Source organism: Sebastes fasciatus, chromosome 2, assembly GCF_043250625.1.
Source record: "Sebastes fasciatus isolate fSebFas1 chromosome 2, fSebFas1.pri, whole genome shotgun sequence".
NCBI classification, from domain to species: Eukaryota; Metazoa; Chordata; class Actinopteri; order Perciformes; family Sebastidae; genus Sebastes; species Sebastes fasciatus.
In genome coordinates, this window is record NC_133796.1 from 16993700 (window position 1) to 17014561 (window position 20862).

At 41.5% G+C, this 20862-nt stretch overlaps 1 protein-coding gene across 2 annotated transcripts in view; it reads right to left on the reverse strand.

Annotated features, from left to right (window-relative positions):
- mdga1 (MAM domain containing glycosylphosphatidylinositol anchor 1) overlaps positions 1-20862 on the reverse strand; it is a 210525-nt gene that overhangs the window by 17429 nt on the left and 172234 nt on the right. For both annotated transcript variants that reach the window (XM_074612095.1, XM_074612086.1), the window contains exon 16: positions 12945-13075. In XM_074612095.1, coding sequence (XP_074468196.1) covers positions 12945-13075 — 131 coding nt within the window. The remainder of the gene's footprint in view (positions 1-12944; positions 13076-20862) is intronic.

Genomic DNA, 20862 nt, shown 5'->3' on the forward strand with positions numbered 1-20862 from the left:
TGTGGCTGTGGTTAACATTTTGTTTTATTTATGTATTTTTCTTCCTCAAATCCTATTCTCTGCGTAAATTTGTGTCGCTAATAGAACCAGCCCAGCACACCACGGGATCCCTATAACCAACAACAAACACACACGCCTGCCTCTGTGCACCAGCAAGCACGTCTGCATTAAACGAGTCGAGGCTACAGACACCGGATTGTTGTATAATTAGACACGATGAGAAAAATAATTGGCAGAAGGAAGCCCAGAGACTAACACCGGCATTGACACACAAATGCGCGGAACAACAGGACAAATAACCATCCTCCTACATAACAACACAATCACACTGACCGAGCGTAATCATGTTCTCTAAGATATCAAACAGAATGACAAGGCACAAAGCAATGCAATATCCTGCCATGCAACACGGGACGGCAACATAATGATTTCATGGGTTTATTTTTCTCAGGGAAACAGGCCTGTGTGCCCTTTCACTTAATGTTCACTGCTGACAGATCAAGCTGAAGTGTGACTGGCCAGCGCCGGCGGTGCCTCACACTTAAACATCACTGCTGGGCACTGTGCTGAGGTGAAGTATAGCTCACAGTTTCACAACCATGGGAGTGGCAAGGTTGCTTGATATACAGTCATGGAACATCTTTAGGACTGATTTTGACTATTGATATTTTTAAATAAAAAACATCAAGTATATACAGCGCAATAGTTCATTATTTCTTATATCTTAACCTCACTTAAAAGAAGGCTGTCAATCGATTGAAATAGTTAATCCCGATTAATTGCACATATATCTGTTCAAAATGTACCTTAAAGGAAGATTTGTCAGGTATTTCATACTCTTATCAACATGGGAGTGGGACAATATGCTGATTTATGCAAATGTATGTATATATTTATTATTGGAAATCAATTAACAACACAAAACAATGACAACTATTGTCCAGAAACCCTCACAGGTACTGCATTTAGCGTACAAAATATGCTCAAATCATAACATGGCAAACTGAGGTCCAACAGGCAACAACAGCTGTCAGACTTGACTATGACTTGCCCAAAACTGCATGTTTGGGATGTTTTAGCATGTCTGTAAAGGGGAGACTCGTGGGTACCCATAGAACCCATTTCCATTCACATATCTTGAGGTCAGAGGTCAAGAGACCCCTTTGAAAAAGGCCAAAACAGTTTTCTCACAAAGTCCTCACCAAGGGATTACTCAGTTCATATGATACCTGTATCATCACTGTAGCTTTAAAACTGAGCCCGCTACAACCTCCAAAAAACTGATTGCGTTAATGCGTTAAAGAACTTAATTTTGATAGCCCTACTTAAAAGTAGATTACCAAATGATGCTTTTCTCAAATTCATGATAACTTGGACAACTCTCAAAGTGCGATCGTGGGATGTAAAAATGGGGTCATGGGCCATAAAAGGCTGCTGCTGTATCTAATGTGTCTGATATTTAACTGTGACATTTACCAAATACTCAGGAAACATCACAGTTTTAGAAAGGTTGACTACAAAATCTCTTCCTAAAAAAATACGAGCAGAATCCTCTAAATTCCCATTTCTTGTCATAACGGTGTGTGACACAGCTCGTGTGTGTGAGGAAGCCTGAGTGAGATAGACAGCTCGTGTGTGTGCGTGTGTGTGTGTGTGTGTGTGTGTGTGTGTCAGCGTGTGTGTGTGTGTGTGTGACTGCAGGATCAAAGGGTGTCAGGTTGGAGTTGTGAATGTGTCGTTTTGTCGAGCCTTGTAACCTTTAATGTTCCCATTGATGTGCTGTCCATATACCAGAGGGGACACAGCCATGAGAGAGAGAGAGAGAGAGAGAGAGAGAGAGAGAGAGAGAGAGAGAGAGAGAGAGAGAGAGAGAGAGAGAGAGAGAGAGTGCGTGCGTGCGTGCGTGTGTGTGTGAGAGAGAGAGATGTACACAGACAGCTTTGAAATACCGGTGCAGAAGAGAGTCGGTGCAGTGTGAGGCACACAAATGTGGGTTGGCCTGGTTTCCAACAAGCCCCCCAGGTACCAAACACTGCAAGGAACACAGATGGCCTCTGGGTAATCCACAGAGGAGCAAGTGGGAACACAGATAATCTACTACAACATGTTACTTCTTTTTTTTTTGTACCTCCATTGATTTTATGTGTACATGTAATTTGTGTCTCAGTGAACTACCAGCTTCGAGGCCAATTCACTCTGATTATTTCAGATTTTAGACGGGAATGGGATTAGCTAGCTTGCAGAAGTTCCATGGAACAATAAAAACATTCAGCAACAGCAATCGTTTACAGATATAATGATTGACAATGTAATTGTGGAGACGCTTTTTCTTCAATGTGCATGGGCAGCTCAAGTTTTTGTTTACTTCTAAAGATGCAATGAACCCAAATCAAGAGCAGAGAAGCTCACAGAGTGGCAGTTCACATTTCATGGATTTACAACTTCAATATACACAGACGGTCATCACGGCCAGCAGGCAGTTAACAATTTAAATTCTAATGCTGCCTTATCGGTTGGCTTTACCTCTGTTTACAATAAAAGCCTTGTATTAACGCGAGCTATCGGCTGGCCTACAGCTCTTTTAGAGAGGCAGGAAGGGAAACTGTTCTCAAAGACATCATTACTTTTGTTGGACGGAGCACAAAGAGGGGGGAAATGCAGAGACGAGTGGCAGCACCTCAAAGACCTTCGGTGTGTGCAGTCAGTGATCTGTGCACACAGGACTAGAAAGTTTGTGTTCTCCATGGACATGCTCCCAGCGTGAAGCAGAAATGAAACAAGCATCAATATGCAGTCACGCCTGCACTCTGTAGAACATGTACTTCAAAAAGCAATCCTCTGTGAATTCAACTGAATTAGAATATCATATGAATGTTGTCCAAAGGGGGAATTTGAGATAAAAGAAAATGGACACGACAAGGTTATCGCGGTTTATTACACGGCTTTGTTGAATACTCGATTCTGATAAGGTCATTCACTGTGTTCTATGGTCTGTTATTTCTTCATAGCAGACCGTTGCTATGTATAACAGACCGTTGCTATGAACGCAGTTCTGATGTCGGATTCTGGCGGACCATTTTTGTGTCAAATGATTGATTTCTTAAGTAAGGAGCAGTGTACTAAGTGGGATAATGTACAGCTAACGGGTCACTGTTGTGAAATAAACCCTGACAGGGTGACGCGGCACCCCTACGCTTTGCGTTGGCTTGCTGTACATTATCCCTTACATAACTGCCATTCAAATGTACCTGTCTTCCCAACTTCTTTGAAAAAGATCAAAGAGAGAAACAGTTAGACTGAGACAGAGTGGGCATGTAGAGTGGAGGAAACTAAAACGTAAAGCAGCAGTGGGCAGAATTGGAGCGAATATGATAAAACAAAGTTATTTTTATAAAACGGTCACTACATCCTGACAGTAGTGCATGAGACAGGTAATCTGAACAAAAATCATGTGCCTCTGTGTCCTCCTGTGCTCCAAGCCATGTTGAGATCAGCTGAGGAAATACCAAGCACCGCCCACCAGCCGGAGCAAACTTTCTCATTTTACAGCTAAACAGTACACTACCAGATGTTTCTGAAAACATTTGAGGTGAGAAATAGGCATTACAGTAACAGAATATTGATTCATATTTGATCAGCGCTGCCTAGTTTGACCGTTTCATCGGAGTTTGCGAGTGATTGACAGCTGCCTCCGTTGAATGAACAGCCAATAGGAACGCTCTCTCTCTGAAATGACCTGTGATTGGCCAAAGTCTCCCGTCACAAGCTCGATTTTTTAAAGCCTGAAAAGAGAGCCATAAGGAGGATCAGAAGTCTAGTTTTTTCTCATAACACTTGAATTACAATATGCTGAAAGGTTATTATGGATTTTTTTGCCCAATGATGCCAAAAAACATTCTGCCTACCGTAGGTTTAAAGGGGCGCTCCACTAATTTTACTGTGCATGTTCAAGTCAATTTACTCGTCAAAAGGAGTACTGTCAAAGCTGTAGTATTATGTCTTCTGTGATTCTGCGGGAGCTTTGTCAAGTCTGAGAGAATAACCCTGATAATGTTTTAAGGGTTACAGTATGTTGGCTTGGCATAGAATTCAAATGGCATGGGCGTTTATCAGACAGGGAGGGTCCAACGGAAGATACAATCAAGTTGCATTAAAGGAAGTGTAAGATCCAGTGCTTTTGTAGCTTGACCTACACTAGGGTCTGCTACATTGATTTTGGTCTGTCTTTTTTTTCATCTATCTCTCACAAGACCCAAAACTTTATGGAATTGCAATACTAAATCAAAGGAGTACTGGCTTAACGTTTCTTGGTTGTAACATAATTCTATGATTAAGAAGTGATGTGTGTGGCACAACAGCTGCAGACTCTCTGTGAACTGTGACTACCAGAGATTAAAGATACCCTGTGGACATTTTCTCAACTAGTAGCGCCTTGGAAGAATGTTTTTATGAGTGAGTCCCCGTTTTGTTTGTATCCTGCGCACGCACAGGGATGCACATGCGTGCGCATGAGCACCCGGGTGGCGCGAATCACATTCTGCCATTGATTTCATGCTGTTCCGCTGATGGACAGTCAGTATGGAGGTAACACGGCAACAAATGCAGCAATGCACCAACAAAGACAAGAAAGACGAAGACTAAAAGCAAGGAAATATAGATAGAAGCAATGCACCATTTAAAACATTTTAAAAATCAGATTAGCAAAGACTGAATACAAACATAACGTTTGATCACTTACAAGAAAACTCCATCTCATATAAATGTTATATGAATGTTGAATGTGAATTCAGTAGACCTACATCACACGTGACTTTTGTTTGGGTATTAGGTATTTTACATAAGCCGGTTTTCCACCAAAAGTCACCAAAAGCCTTGCATCATTTACTTGTGAAAACACAGCAATACCTAACCCAATCCATGGCCTCCCAGCAGCAAAAGCACAGTCCCCGGTCCTCTCTAACAGTCGTCTCCTCCTCCATTAACATCACTACCAAGAGTTTGAGATGCAGCCAGCCGAAGCAATTGGCAAAATAAACTTAATAGAACCATTCTTTACAATTTCAACTTGTAGAAACGAAGCTAAACAGCACAACAGCAGCAATTGTGTCAGGTAATTCCCATTGTCAACAGCAGACAGCTCAATCATTATTATTGATTGTAAGGAAACCAGCACTCCCCGGAGACAGAGAGAGAGATAGAGACGGAGATGGAGAGACAGATAGAAAATGGGGAAGCTGGATGAACAACAGAAGCAGAGGGTGGTGGTGGGAGAGGCAGCGATGACAGCCGAAAGAGAGTAAGGAGGACGGGCCGAGGCAGAAAACTCAAGAAGAACAGACAGGTATGTAGTACAGAGAGAAATGGGGTACACCCTCCTTATTTCGTTTCGTCAGGCCCTTGGGGAGCTCGATACATAACAGAAAGTAGTAAGAAAGAAGGAAAAGTGAGCGAAGGGGAGACAGAGAGTAACAAAGAATGTTTATCAGCTCACCTCCTCTGGCTGTTGCTGGGATCAAGGCTGCATGCTCTCTACATTATTTAACAACTATATTTGTTACACAGCAGCAGCTTGTGTCTGTGTGTGTGTGTGTGTGAGAGAGGGTGTTAAACAGATAGAGCGAACTGAAATACCTCTTAAAGTTATTGTAAAGCTAAAAAATATACACTGCAACCTGAATTTAAAGGATTAAACTAAATGTATATTTAATGTGTTTTCTTGGTGATCTCAGTTTGTTGCTTAAACTCTCAACAACTGGGACAACTTTGTTAGATTATCTTATATATTTTCTGGCTAAAAGTATGTTGTGACAGAAATCGTTAACCAAATATGAACAAATTATGTGCTGCGTACATCGGCATGGTGAGCTTCCGGTTTACTTAATACTGTGATTTCTCTGCAACCCTCAGTGGTTTTCAACCTTTTTGCCGTCATTACAAGACAATACAGGTTGTCCCTCCAACCAGACTACAGCAGCAGATTTCACTGATAAGCAAGGTTTCAGCCAGAGATAGATCCTGCGATAAGCTACACACCTTTTCAGCAGACATTTTGACTTGCCATAGCAGGAAAAGCACAGGTGATAACACATTTTATCAATGATTGCTCTGTAAGCCACGACAGTGAGTCATCAATACCGATAGAGCTCACCTAAATGGAATGAAGTCATAAATACCGTAATGTTATCGATTACTGGGGCTGAGTTATGGCAAGAATCTGGCGATATGATACGTATCATGATACAGAGGTTACGATTCAATATATCGTGACTTTAAGCATGGCAAAATATAGATTTTTTGCATAAAATCTGAGTAAAAAATGCCGATTTTTTTTTTATGCAATCAGAAAAATGAGATATGCATTTGCATTTTCACAGTCCATGCAACATCTGACATTATAGCACTACTTTCAGAGGGTGCATACACTGAGAGGGCGCATATCTTTGCAAATGCAATAATTGTCTAAGGTAATTTTTGCATGTAAACTACTAATAAAAAATCATTAGTGTTTTTGAGAATCAATACAGTATCATAAAACATAATATTGCGATACTCAATATTTTCAATAATGTCTTACACCCCTTCTACTATCAGGATATAGTGACCGTTTTATAAAAATAACTTTTTTTTATCATATTTGTTCAAAATAAAGTGGACAAATTTCCAGGACATACTTGGTCAAGGACACACACACACACACAAACATGTGATGGATTGGACCAATGTATGCATGCACAAATGTGAGAGAGAAGGAAGGGCATTAAAAACACACCCTCATACAGCCCTGTGATGGAGTGGCCAAACAGTACATACATGCATGCACGCATGAGAAAGACCACACAAGGAAGAGAGAGACAAGTGAAAAATAGTCGTATATGAGGCAACCTTCAGTTGCCAAGGAGACAACCCCTCTCTTGCCTGCGTCCTTCCTCCTTCATCCATCCTGCCTTCCCTGCCATTGCCTGAGTCACGGTGCAAATGGGGAGATGAATATTTAAGATGCATTAAGTGCTTTATTGATGAGACAAACACACCTTCAACATGTCTCTTTCCCTCTTGCTCACACACCCTCTTTCTGTGACTCCAAAAACACCTCCTACTTTGCTCACAAACACATGTACAGTGCACGGTTGCCGTTGCTGTCGTCTTCTTGACTGTATAATTCCTATCCATTACCAGCAGGTTATGGTGTCTGGACCGATTAAGCTGCCTGCTTTCACACTGCATAGCCACAGTGTGGAAAGGACGTGTCTCTCCCTGGTGTCTGCCTCTCCTGGCACAGTGTGTGTGTGTGTGTACACACTGCATGTTTGTTGTTCTGCGTGTGAGCGGTGTTTCTGCATGTATTTTCATCTGAGGCATGTGTGTGTCCATGTCTCTGTGTTGTGTTGAGTGGGTAGGTTTCTGTTTCTAGCGCTGAGTGGTGATACCTTCAGACCTTTCATGGTTTATACACATTTTTTCCATTTGGTCCATCCCTGTTTCCCATCCCACCTTTCCCCCTCCCACCCCCCCAACACACACACACACATAATCTGAAACACACATAAGGCTGCCTTAGTGTTGGGATATAAATAAATGCTGTTAACACACTGGATGTACACAAACTCCACCTGATAAAATCTCTTAATTGTAATGTACTGTATGTATGTTGTAGACTGGAAAGTAACATTTTCACACTGAATTTAATTGTATGAACAAAAACAGTATGTCAGTAATTGAAAAGTATAATGTTTTTTGACACACACTCCTTTAAACATCAGTATGGTGGCTAATGAAGCTGAAAATCAGAAACAGTGTGTTTCTTTCCCTAACTTACACACTGTTGGGTGGGCATCATGTCGTACTAAAGGCCATTCTCTTGTTTAATAGCAAACACATCAACAGTGATAGTTATTGGTTAGTAATTAAAACATTTTGAATTTACCTGGACTAGATGATATAATGCATCATCACCAACCTGTCAGCTTTCTCCACCACAAGGTGCACTGAACGAAACGAGGACGGGCCAGAAGGTGTGACTGCTTAACACCGAATTCACACACAGATCCTGTGACTCCTGTGACATGTTGACCTATGTTACAAAGAATTTCTTACCGCCTGAAAAACACGAACATGCCTCCCAGCCACAGAAAAGTATAATTATTGCGGCGAGCCACACTTCACCACTCCCTGATGTGAATTTGGCATAAGAGCAGTGTTCACATGGACTTCACTTGGGAATGGATCTGCTATGGGCGATCGACTGCTGCACTCCACGTTGGACTGACAGGCTTCTATCGACACATCACGCACACATGAGGTTCATTCCAGAGCCCGCAGTGATTGTTTTTAAGAAATCTTGACAGCCATTGTTATACTGCTTTTACTCATTAATTATATTTTATTTCACCCACCAGCAACCCATCTACTATTAATCAGAAATGTTAATTTTTAGGACCCAGCCCGACTGATCCGCAGATTCATTTTCACTTTGGAAACATAGTTATTTTAAGCCCAACCATGATAATTTTTCCTAAACATAACTAAGTGGTTTTGTTGCCTAAACCTAAGCAAGTGTTTTTGTTTGAATTCCCAACGTAAAGCACGTGTTTATTGCGACCAGAAAGTGACGCCAAGGGGTCTGAAAACTGTCAGTATGTGACGAATTGGGATGAGAACGTGTTGCTTGTATACAATCAGTTAATCTACACGCTGTACAATGCTGCTTCTGCTCGGTTGTCGGGCTCACACAGCAGCAGTGGCTTACAACATTACACCAGAAAGGTAAGGTATAAAGTAAACAAAAGTCCCACTAGCAACCGTACTGCCCCTAGATTTGAGAACCACACGCCCCAACCCCCATGGTCAGCTACCGCCACAAGTCCAATCTAATTCTGTGGGAAACACTGAAGCGATGACACCAAGTGGCACATGTGTAGGAGAACACATACTGTACTGTATGTATGTGTGCAGCAGTTTAAAACTTATCTAAGAGACTCGTTAACATGCAAATACGATAAAATCGGCCCTATCCCACATCACAGAGGAGCCCTAAAACATACTGTATGCCCACTGTTTCCGACTTAATTTTCTCTTTAATGGTGAAAGGAACATGGTGTTCCAGAGGCATAGTTAATGAAGAGCAAATGCAGCCCCCAGCTAAGGCCTTCAGCCCACATTCATCATGGATTCAATTTCCCCCATGCACGTACAGAAAGTATCTGGAATCATTACAACACAACTAGCAGGCATCCCCTGCTCATAAATAAGCCTGTTAATTGACCTGTCATAGCTAATTGCTGCAGGGGATAGGAGACTAGTGTGTGTATGTGTTTAAAAGAAGAGTTTGTCTGTATGTGTGTGGAACTAACACAGTGTTTATGCATGCAAATGTGTAAAATAACATAGACAGATACTGTATATGGAGAGAGAAGGTGTGTGTGTAGGGCTGAGTGTATGAACAGTTGAAGACTCTCTTTTCTGGGTGTGTTGATTTTAGAGCCATTAGTCATCAGCCTTGAGACAGGGGTGTGTGTGTGTGTGTGTGTGTGTGAAGCGGACCAGGGCATGAATCGACCCAACTGGTCCGTCTGTCCCAGAACAGGGCCAGAGAAAATGATAAGCGGAGAGACAGAGAAACAGAATGAGATCGAGAAACACACTCAGGAGGATAGAGGCACGCAAAACAAAACCCATCAGCTTTTTTTGCCCTCACCTTTTTTTCCCCCTCTCTGTAGGGTTGTAAACTTACTGAGGTACACACACATGCACACACACACTCACAAATACAGAGGAAGCATCGTGTCCAGTCAGAAAAGGAGGACCGAGTCATAAAGTTTACTCGGCCACATCCCAACAGGGAAGAGCTAACTGCAAGCGCAGCTGCCATAGAGCCGAAGGGACCTCAATGATGTGTCAACAGACAGTGCTCAAACACAGGCGCTTCCTCTGTTATGTCTCCCAGAACATTTTCTTCCACTATTGACTGAATGTGTGCAGTGAACTTAAACTTCTGGTGAACTTAAACAAAGAAAAAATTATAGCTCAACTCAAACTAGGGAATGCCGTTCTCCCACAAGCTTAATTTGAGGTTGGTCAGAATTTTAGACATGAGAAATGGTTCACATCAGTTCCAGATCACGTTAAACAAAGACCCGCTTTACCCCTGGAATTAAATGCATTTTGGATAATCGGATTGCATTCGGATAGTGCCTGATCAAATGAAAGCACAGGTGTAAATGCACCAAAAATGCATTGAGGATTGATTGTGATGGCGAGGTGATCAAAGATGCATTTTGACCACATTGAACACAAGTGTAAATGCAATTGCATTTTCAATCCACATATGACAACGACTTGGGCGGAAATACATAATGCAAGAGCTGTCCAGAGTACTTTTTGAGCTCTGGAGCTTTGGTAGTAATTGACAGTGAATATTTGAAACTCCACTGCCACCGCTCTGTCTGCGCTCAGCGTCTCCTCTCCTCATCCCTCTGTGTACGCAAGTGTAGACGTACTTCAAAATCACGCTTGCGGGCCTAAACGGCGGCGTTTTGAGGCTGATATGTTCGCACATTACACACCGCCTCTTCGGCAGTGCCCGGTTGCAGACTTCCTCTCAGCCCCTTTCACACAGAGCAATGGGATCTCAATCGGATCTTAATGTGGACACTGGAGACACATTTTAATACCGGGCGTAAATCTAATCAGGTTAAATCATATCTAGATACAATCTGTATACGAGACACATTTTAATGCCAGATGTAAAGGGGGTCATAGTTTTGAAGGCGGCAAGATTAGTAAATAAATATCCCTATAACAGCAAATCAAGTAAGACAGGCTAGGAATTAGCCCAGGTGTAAGCCTCAAGCATTCTCTTGCTGTCCAACCATATACATTTTCTTATAGTACATTGGGTCCCACGGTGCACCTGTGCATTCAAATTGTATTCATAGTAAAATATAGTTTAACCTACTGCATATCATACATGAATATAAACCCTAGCAACAACATCCTACATGCACTGATGCTACTTTCTCTCTCCCAATAGTGATTCTGATACTGAACTCAGGGTGTTGGTCAATACAGAGTACCGATCTGACACCAATGCTCTCTTTTCCTATTCACTTTAAACCTTTATACCTCTCTGACTGGAAATGACTGGGATCATTCCTGTTTTTGTCAGAGGTGATAATGTAATTACACATCACTTCTTAAATAGCAACTTGGAGGAATACACATACATCACACCGGCAATACGTCATCCTGAGCAGGCTCTCATGACCACGCACCCCTTTCGGGGGAAAACAGTCCTGTGTCTCTCATACTGTAGGCGTAACAGCGTAAACAGAAGAAGTTGACGCTTGTCTCCAAACTTCTACTTTAAACAGACCAGTAATAGTAATAACGCTATCCTGAAGAGTTGCTGTGTAGTTGGTTGCACCAATAATTAATAAAAAAATGCTGATCTCCGATTTGTTCCCGTCTATGTCCTAATAAAGATATAATAGAGGGTCTTCATGGCTCCAAGCTCTAGACCAGACCAGCATCGTCGAGGCTGCGCTGAAAGAAACTCGCTGTCACATGAGAGAAAATGGAAAATGATGAAAAGCTGTTGACCGATACTTAATCCCTTCACACATCATTAAATTTTTTTATATTATATTTTCTTTCTCATGACATTATAGCTACATATGCATGCTAGTTGGATCATTGAAATCGGTTGAAACCTTGTTCTCCGCCCTGAGATCAGCACATTCTTGATGAAGCGAGTAATCCTCTGGTTACTGTGTGGATAGGCTTGCTGCTGACATTCAGCAGAAAATGAGCTGAATGTTCACTCAAAGGCTCTCATTTATCAATACTCCCCTCAGTACTAAAATGTCAAAATGCTGTACCCACATTTATTTAACAAAAGAAAAATGCACCTCAGTCTCTCAGTTAAAAGCTTGGGTTTAATTTATATTTTGCATTGCCTTCATTAGTACTACTATTCTCACACATTTGTGTGACTTGATAAATAATGATATGAAACTATATTGATTCAAGAGGGAAAACGCTCTCGTTGCTCACATCCAGAGACTCAGGCGCTGGCAGGGGTACTAACAGGGCAGATGCTTGCCAAAAGAGATTTCTTTTTCTAACCTTGCCGCCACTTTGCTGCTAAAAACTTTCCCTTTATTTCTAACGCCTGTGTGTATTCTGCCTCCACCAAGGAACCGAAAAGAGATTTTGGGATATGTGTTAACTCTGTCACTGTATATGAGGTGGCAATGATTCTCAAGAGATGACTTTCTCTGGTTCTTTGGAGCTTTAAATGTCACTGTGGAGAATTTCCTGTGAAAAATTAATCAAATTTCAAGCAGGGTTTCAAGCCCAATTCTTTTGGCATTCCCTCAATTCCTAACAGCCACCAGAGTATAACCCCCCTCCTGTTCTAGCGAGGCTGCAGTGGAGGCCTTCCTCTCGGGGGAAGACACAGTAGAGGAAATGTCTCAAGAGATGAGAGAGATGACAGAAAAAAAAGAAATACAGTGAACATAAAAGCATATAATTCAATTTTTTTTTCTTTTTTCTTCTTCTCAGAGCGAGACAAAGCCGACCTGACAATGCTGTCGGTACGTGGTGGGAATTAACCCTCAAGAGAGGAGCGCTGGAGGCTGATTTCAATTCAGAGGTTGTGGTCTTTCAACATCAAGCAAACAGTACTCAACCCCCAACAGTTGACCGGGTCATACCTTTAGGCCAAGTTATGCAACACATCTCAGCTGCTTAGTCTGGCTGTAAGTGCGGGGGGAGCGTTACGACTGTCTTTAAGAAACACAAGCTCTTACTGTAGGTTAAATCCTCTGCTCTGTTCTACACATTTCTCTATAACGACAGGAATATTCCTAAAACATTATACTGTTGGTACAAGCACTTTCTTCACTGCTGTATTGTTGTTTTTATAATTGCAAAGCCATTACCTGGAAGGGTCCGCTGGGGCTGATGTCGAAGAATGCTTTCCTCCAGTCGGGGCCCTGATGACCAGACTTCGACCACACCACCGAGTCCACAGAGGCGATGCTTCTCACTCTCAGAAGCACATTGAGAGTGCCTGTGAAAATTAGAAACTGTCAGTGAACTGTCAATGAGCAGAGACTGAATACTGAGTTATGTTAAGCTGGGAACAGACTTTAAGATGATTGAAATCTAAATGCGAAAAATTTAAATATAACGACGACCCACACATAATGACTTATATTCACCAACACAGACATATGTTTTAGTCTTGACAGTCATAAAGGAGCACATGTTGAATGACTGAATAAATACAGTGGACGCACTGAACAAATAGGCTGTGATCTGAGTTGTGTCTAATCAGTTCAGATGCTTCAATATAGAAACTATAACTAGTAAGGCTGTAACGGCACGTGTATTCGTACCAAACCGTTTTATTACAGGATGTTCGGTTCGGTATGCAACATCCTATCCGTACGCCCTGTTACCCAAATAGCTGTTAATGTCTACTACTCGCACACGAGACAGAAATTATGGAGCATGAGTTTTACATGGAAAGATTTGTCGGAGCACCAGTTGTTCTCTATCAGCTGTAGCATGCTAGCCGGCTTAGCCCGGATAGCCGGGTTAATCAAGCTCTTTTGACAACAATTTGTCAAACTGCATGCCGACATTGTTTAACTGATGTCGGGTTCAAACATTTAATTTACGACGGCATCACCCAAATGTGTTAGCAGACCCAAACGAAAACAGACTGGAGTCATTCTCCCTAAATTTTTTTAAATAAATGAAAACATTTTATTTTTGGCTTTTTTTTGTTTTCCCTGTCGTACCGAAAACATATCGAACCGTGACCTCAAAACCGAGGTATTTACCAAACAATCATGTGTTTCCACCTCTTTATCAACTACATTAAAATAAATGATCAACTAATGACAGATCCCACCATACTAACAGAAAATGTAAGTGATTGTTTATACAGTGACAAGAGGAACAGAAGGTACAGTATATGATTGTGACCACTGCTTTCATCCAGTGAAACTACTCCATGTCTTTCAGCCCTGCAACAATTTACTGTGTACAGAGAACAAGCTCTGTTCTGTCATTGTCATTCACATAAATTCACCCAACATCACCAAATATCTAGCTGCTGTGAAGTTGTCAACATTAAACACCAGATAGAAAATTGAGGATTTTTTCCCACTAAATCTAGAGAACCAAACACTAAGCAACAGAACGCACTGCTAAACCTGCGTTTGAGTACTGTGTATTTCAAATTGCCTTTACTTCTATCAGCCCTGTCTTTAAAAAATGACATTCCCATACAGCTAAATTGCATTATTAGTTACGTTTCGAAGGAAACCAACAAACACCGGACTTTCCCCGAGGAGACCGCTGTTGGTGTCCCATGTGAAACATAGTCATTTGATGCCTTTTGTCTTGCTTTTAAGTAATTTTAAGCCAAACCATGATGCTTTTTTACTAAACCTAAGCCAATAGTTTTGTTGCCTAAACTTAACTAAGAAGTGTTATTGTGTTTTTGTTTTGTTTTGTTTCAATTTACAACTTTAATCACATGCTTAAACGGTTTAAGATTGCCACCGTGATCTGGTAGAAATTATGTTTCCTCCAAAATGTGTTTTGGTTACGCAGTTTAGTTGTATGGAATGCAATTTTGTGGGTGGGTTGAGTTCTATAGGCAAAAACATGGCTGAGCTGTGGACCTCGCCTATAGGAAGTGGAAACAAATGCATTGCATACTGCATATGCTAGGGTGAAGCGCTATGGTCAGATACCATATGTGGATGACATTTAGGTGGAAATGAAATGTGTGAGGCCCCTGGATGAGTGGTGACATGTCTTGAACTCTACATTGACAGTCCAGTGGCCAGTTTTATTTTGCACAATGGAGCAAACGGACAGCAGCAAGGAGGGAGGAAGAGAGAAAGTCAGACAGAGGTAATGAAGGAGATGTAGAAAGGTTGCAAGAAAAGAAAGTTTCTTTAATCTCACGTCACTGCCACATGATGTTGGATTAAACCCTAAAAAACTCCATTTGTAAGTAGTGTGAAAACATAACATAAAAATCAATTGTCCTGAATCCTGAAAAACAAGCTAGAGAGAATGACACCATTGGAGCCATAAGGAAGTGATCCAAATAGTCTCTCTCTCTCTCTGTCGGGTCTCTAAGGTGTGAGAGAACCATTCATCTTCTTAACGATCCTCAGCCAGCTCCTAATTGGAACATTAACCAACCACCAGTCTCTTAAACAAATACGCAGGCAGGGGGCACGACGATATCTGTGTGTTATAAACTGTGAATGTGCGTGTGCAAATACAATAAGTGTGCGTGTAAATGTATACTCGTGTATGAGCACAAATGTCATTCTGTTGTGTGTCTTTGGGCTAATGTTCTTCAAACCTTGAAATAAGCAGCAGGCTGGCAGTAATTAACGTCCTACTAGAGAGGTGTGACTAAGGGAAGTGTGGTGTTTATGGGGGCGAACAGGGAGGTTAAATAACATGTTGGGGGTATCTGTATGTGGTAAAGAGAAACAATCTGTGAAAAGCAAACTGTCAACCCAGTTATAAACATTCATTTTGATTAGCCTTCGACCATTCATAAATTCGCAAATAAAAAAGTTTGACATTCCCAGTTTCCCAGTTTACATGCATACTGGTTTAATGAAACATGACTTAATGTATTAAAGTGACAGTAGGCAGTATATTTTTGATTTCAACATGGCTGCTCGGTCACAAACTTTGTCATTTGACAGCTAAACCGTGCACGACAAGATGATTCTGAAAACATTTGAGGCGAGAAATAGGCATTAACGTAACATGATATTGATTCATATTTGATCAGCGCTGCCTAGTTTAACCGTTTTGGTCTGAGTTCGCGAGTGATTGACAGCCGGCTCTCATAGACAGCAGATGGACAGCAGACCCCAGATCAGCTCTGACTGCTTGTTTTCTTCCAGTCTGTGAGATCTTGCAGATGCTGATAGGAGCACCGGAGGACACAGAGGCACATGATTTTTTTCAGGTTACCTGTTACATGTACTACTGTCAGGATATAGCGACCGTTTTATAAAAATAACTTTTTTTAATCATAATTTGCTCCAATCTCGCCTACTTCAGCTTTAATTCAAAGATGTGCTTGGATCTAAATCTGTCAGATTTGTCAAAACGATTGGTGGATTTCAGGCTACTTTTTGTTTTGCTATAGTTTGACATTGTAGGAATTATGCTTATCCACTTCTTTGCTGAGCGATGACAAGATCCATATACCATATCTGTCCGTTTTATATGAACTCGGAGCCTGCAGCTGGTTAGCTTAACTTAGTATAAAGACAGGAAAACCTCTTGCCATCACTATGAGGTTGCCAGCCAACCAACAGAGCCTCCAGGAAGTCAATCTAGCTGGCAAAGAAATCAAGCCCCAAGGAAGAGCAACGAGCGAGTGGCCAAACGGTGGAATTACAACTTCTGTGTCCGTCACGTCATTCCCTTGGGCCCAAAAATACTTTTTCCCATAAACTTCCATTGGGAAAGAGACGCCTGTAACGCAGCAGATAATTTTTCTTTTGGTAAATCAACTTCCCAGTATGAACACTTGAATAGTCCTTATTTAAACCATTAGGTACTAAAAGTTGTAAAATGCACTAATAGCTGAATCCAGAGTTATTTCCCTTCCTCCGTTCATGTGAATGACCGCCAAACCGCTGCTAGAGAGGGCTGGGAGGCGGGGTTAAAAGAAACGCTACTGCGCCTGCTCTTTGGGCCCAATGGATGCGGAAGATCACTGGGAGTCGCGGGTACTTTATCACTCGACAGTCCATCCATTTTGACTTCATGCGCCACTGAACAACTCTCATAGGAATGAACGGGAGCCCGCCTCCAACGTTGTATCCAGTTCTCTTGATACATCCATGCAAGAAATAGACCTGCATATATCTACACCTGAAACCATACCTTCTCATTTTTATACTTCAGTTTTTGTACAGATTAGACAACAACATATAACGTGTTAATTAGTCCCAAAAGGGATAGAGGCGGATTTTGTTACTTTCAGACGAACGCATGCTAGCTGTTTCCAGTCAGTATGCTAAGCTAAGCTAAATGGCTGCTGGCTTCTTATTGAACAGACATAGTGTATCAGAGTGGTATTGATCTTCTCATCTGACTCTCGGCAAGACAGCAAACAAGCTTATGTTCCCAAAGTGTCAGACTATTGCTTTAACAGCAGGATTATTTTGTAAGGTTGTCTACACTTTGGATCATGCTCTGTGCAGGAACAAACAGCAGAATTCCCCTGGTAAAAAATGATCAACTGAGCTGGAATAGCCGCATAAAAAAGTCACATGCAACTGTTCATCACATTAAATCTGAAAGGACATGGACGGCACTGTAGTTATATAATGGAGAGAAACATTGGCTAATGCTGGTGTAGCCCACTTTCACCTGTTTAGCCCACTCTCTCATTCTACCTCCACATAGCTGAGCCTCTTTGTCTCCACCCATTCTCTCTCTCTCCTCCTATCTCACCACACACACACACACACACACACACACACACACACACACACACACACACACACACACAGACACACACATGGCAGAGGGAAGAGGACTGTGATACGCAGTCTATTGATTGGACTGAGGTAAAGCAGAGTGTGTTGGTAAGAGTGTCAGAGAGGCAGAGGAGAAGGCACAGCTCTATCAGGGCTACTTGTCAGTAGGATCGTGAGTGAGGAGGACAGCAAAGATACACAGCCACACACACACACACACACACACACACACACACTGCTATACTTGAACTCAAATGAGTTATACTGTCTTTCTTTTGATAATTAGAAGTAGGCCCGTATTGGATCTCTCTTTCCTCTGTCCCACATCTGCACCTTCTCATGCTGGTTAGCCTCATAGCTAAAGCTCAATGCTAAACTGTGCACTAAAAATTACAGTCTGTGTTCTGGCTTCTGTCACCAACAACAAGCAAAAGCATGTTGTTCAAAGTTCGGAGAAAAATAACCAATTCAGGAGCATGAGGAAAGGGACGAATGTAGGGTTGGCTAAATCCTAAAACTAACCACGCTTGATAACAAGCTGGGAACGTTTTCCTGAGAATCTAAACCTAAAAAGTTAGCAGGAAGACACTTTTTAAACCGTAAGTAGAGTTAGCACAGCTATATTTTCCCATTCCTCTTCTACACCAGGCGGCATCCTCAGGTTGTTAGAAGTGAAGCCAATGAGGAAGTGCCTTAAACTTGCATTCTTTCTAATAGCCAGAAGGGGGCGACTCCTGTGGTTGCAAAAAGAAGTCTGATTGTGTAGACGTCTATGAGAAAATGACCCTACTTCTCACTTGATTTATTACCTCAGTAAACATTGTAAACATGAGTTTATGGTCTCAGTCACTAGTTTCAAGTCTTCTTTAATACAGCATGATGTTCATTTAGTAAATTATGGTCCCATTTAGAGTAAAATAGACCATAAAGCAGGGCATGTAAGACGTTGTCTATGTTTTCGTCTTACAACTTTAACCCTTTCACAGTGTGTTTGCAGTTCATGAAAGTTAATTGTAACATTTTAGTTGCCTAGAAGTGTCTTATTCACTGTTCGGTTGTACTCCGCCCTCTCGTGTCACGTCTGGTTGCTAAAAAACAACATGGTGACGGCCAAAAAGCCGAACTCAAGGTTTCAAAACGGCAGTCCACAAACCAATGGGTGACATCACGGTGACTACGTTCACTTCTTATAGTCTTACAGTCTAGGTTCCACACAGACCTGTAAACATCCATACAGCAAACTAATTAAAAGTCTTACTTTATCCCAAACTACATACAAGAAGTACAGCATTTAAATAACCTCAAACTCTAATTTGCTTTCCATCACTCTGTTGTGAAAATAATCCAGTGATTCCAAGTAAGCTTGCCAGTGGCGAACCTGAGCCAGTGTAAAATACTACCCAATGCCAAACAAAACTAATTAAATGTTGTTAATTGTTGCTGCCAGCCAGCCCAAAGAGAAGCACATTAAGGTGAACAACAAAACACATCACATGGGGAGGTCTGTATTTGCAGTGCCGTAACCTCCTTCACACCTGAAATCCAAGCTAGTCAAAGAGCACTGTGCTTTCTTTCCACATTTTGCAAAATCTGCAAGAGATACTTTTACTTGATTTATATTCACATAACCTCATGATTATAAAACAGCTAACCTATGCGGGGGTCGGAAGAGAGCAACATTTCAACAGCATTTCTAAAAAAAGTTTGTGTCAAAGTACCTAACTGCTTTCAACATATAAAGCCCTTTTAACACTTTACAGTACTTTAACACTATATGATCGAGTACATTGAAACTAGAGTGCTTCAGCTTAAAGCACTACCTCTTGCATCCTCTCACTACTTCTGAACATTAACAAGTTGATGGCCACTCCTGCAGCTCTCTGTTCTAGCCCTTTTTTTAACCTCCCTTCTATGCCTCCTCATACTTGTTTGCTCGCACTTCCTTTCTTGTCGCACTTCATTTTTCTCAGTCCGTCTCTTTTTCTCTACCATCCTCTTTGCTCTCTCTAGCTCTTCATTAAGCCTCCCTTTGTCTTTCCAAGGCTGGCCCACCCCCATCCTCCTCTCGCTCTTCTCGTCTCATCTCTCCTCTCGCTGACCCCCTTTGTCTTATCCTCATCTTGTCTCTTTTTGTCATTAAGAGCCACACTGTGTCTCTCTGGCAGGAGTGTGAGCTCTGCCAAGGTGAGGCAATTAAAGTGACAACAGATTGGAGCAGACTGGGAGAACAACAGAGTAAATTGAGGGAGGGCTTGTAACAGAGCTGGGCGTGACTGGTAAAAGAATGTACTAATCGTAAGCAAGCACTGTGTGACTGATGTAGCATTGTCTCCTCTCTTTGTTTTGCTGAGAAACACCAACAAGACGTTGAGCAAAATGTCCAACAAGTGCCGTAGCATCTACTGCAGATTACACATACAATTATTAAAATTGTAACATGCAGAAATCTGTTCAAAGAGATGGAAAAACACACTGTGCCGATGGTATAACAGCCATTTAACCAAATAATTTGAAAAGTAATAGGTAATGGGGATCGTTCATTTGTATTGTTATTGATACAATTTTCGAGACGGCATAACGATCAGAGTCTTTATCGATACCACTATCAATTCTTTTCTATTATTTGTTGGAAAGATGAGATGACATTAAATTCTTAACAGAGCTGGTATTGCTTTTATTGCTTAACTGTGAGTCTGTGACTGAGTGGAATTGGCCAAGCCTTCAATAAACACTGCTGATGCTGGGTATTTATTTGAAAAGGAATATACAGGGCCACTTAAACATAACGTATAACTATCAAAGCAACCAATTGACCAAATGAGAAATATAGCAAATGCGGTTCTCAAAGTGGCGCAACCCTTTTGGTGGGGTGCAGAGGTATGACTGGTGGAGCGCGTATGACCGGGGAGAAAATGTGATGCAGAATTAATGTTTTGACCTCTTTTTCACGGCGGAACAGTAAACAAATCAGCTATAGTTATGGTGCTCATTCAGACAGATAGTCTGTAGGTTTACAGAATGGAGAGATATTTGACAGTGACAAAAAGAAAAACAGACGATGCTTCGGAGACGAACAAGACAACGTGCTCAGCTGATGGTAATCAAATGAAAATATGACGAAGTAGGGCTGTACCGAATAGTTCGAAGCTTTGAAGCTTCATTCATAATGCTGACATTTGAATTATTGTCATTAATAACTTACAGAAACGTTACCTTCCACCTTCTCTTCCTCTCTCTCTCTCTTTCTCTCTCTCTCTCTCAAACACACACAATTTATTGACAAATAAATATTGAAAATTAATTTCCAAAA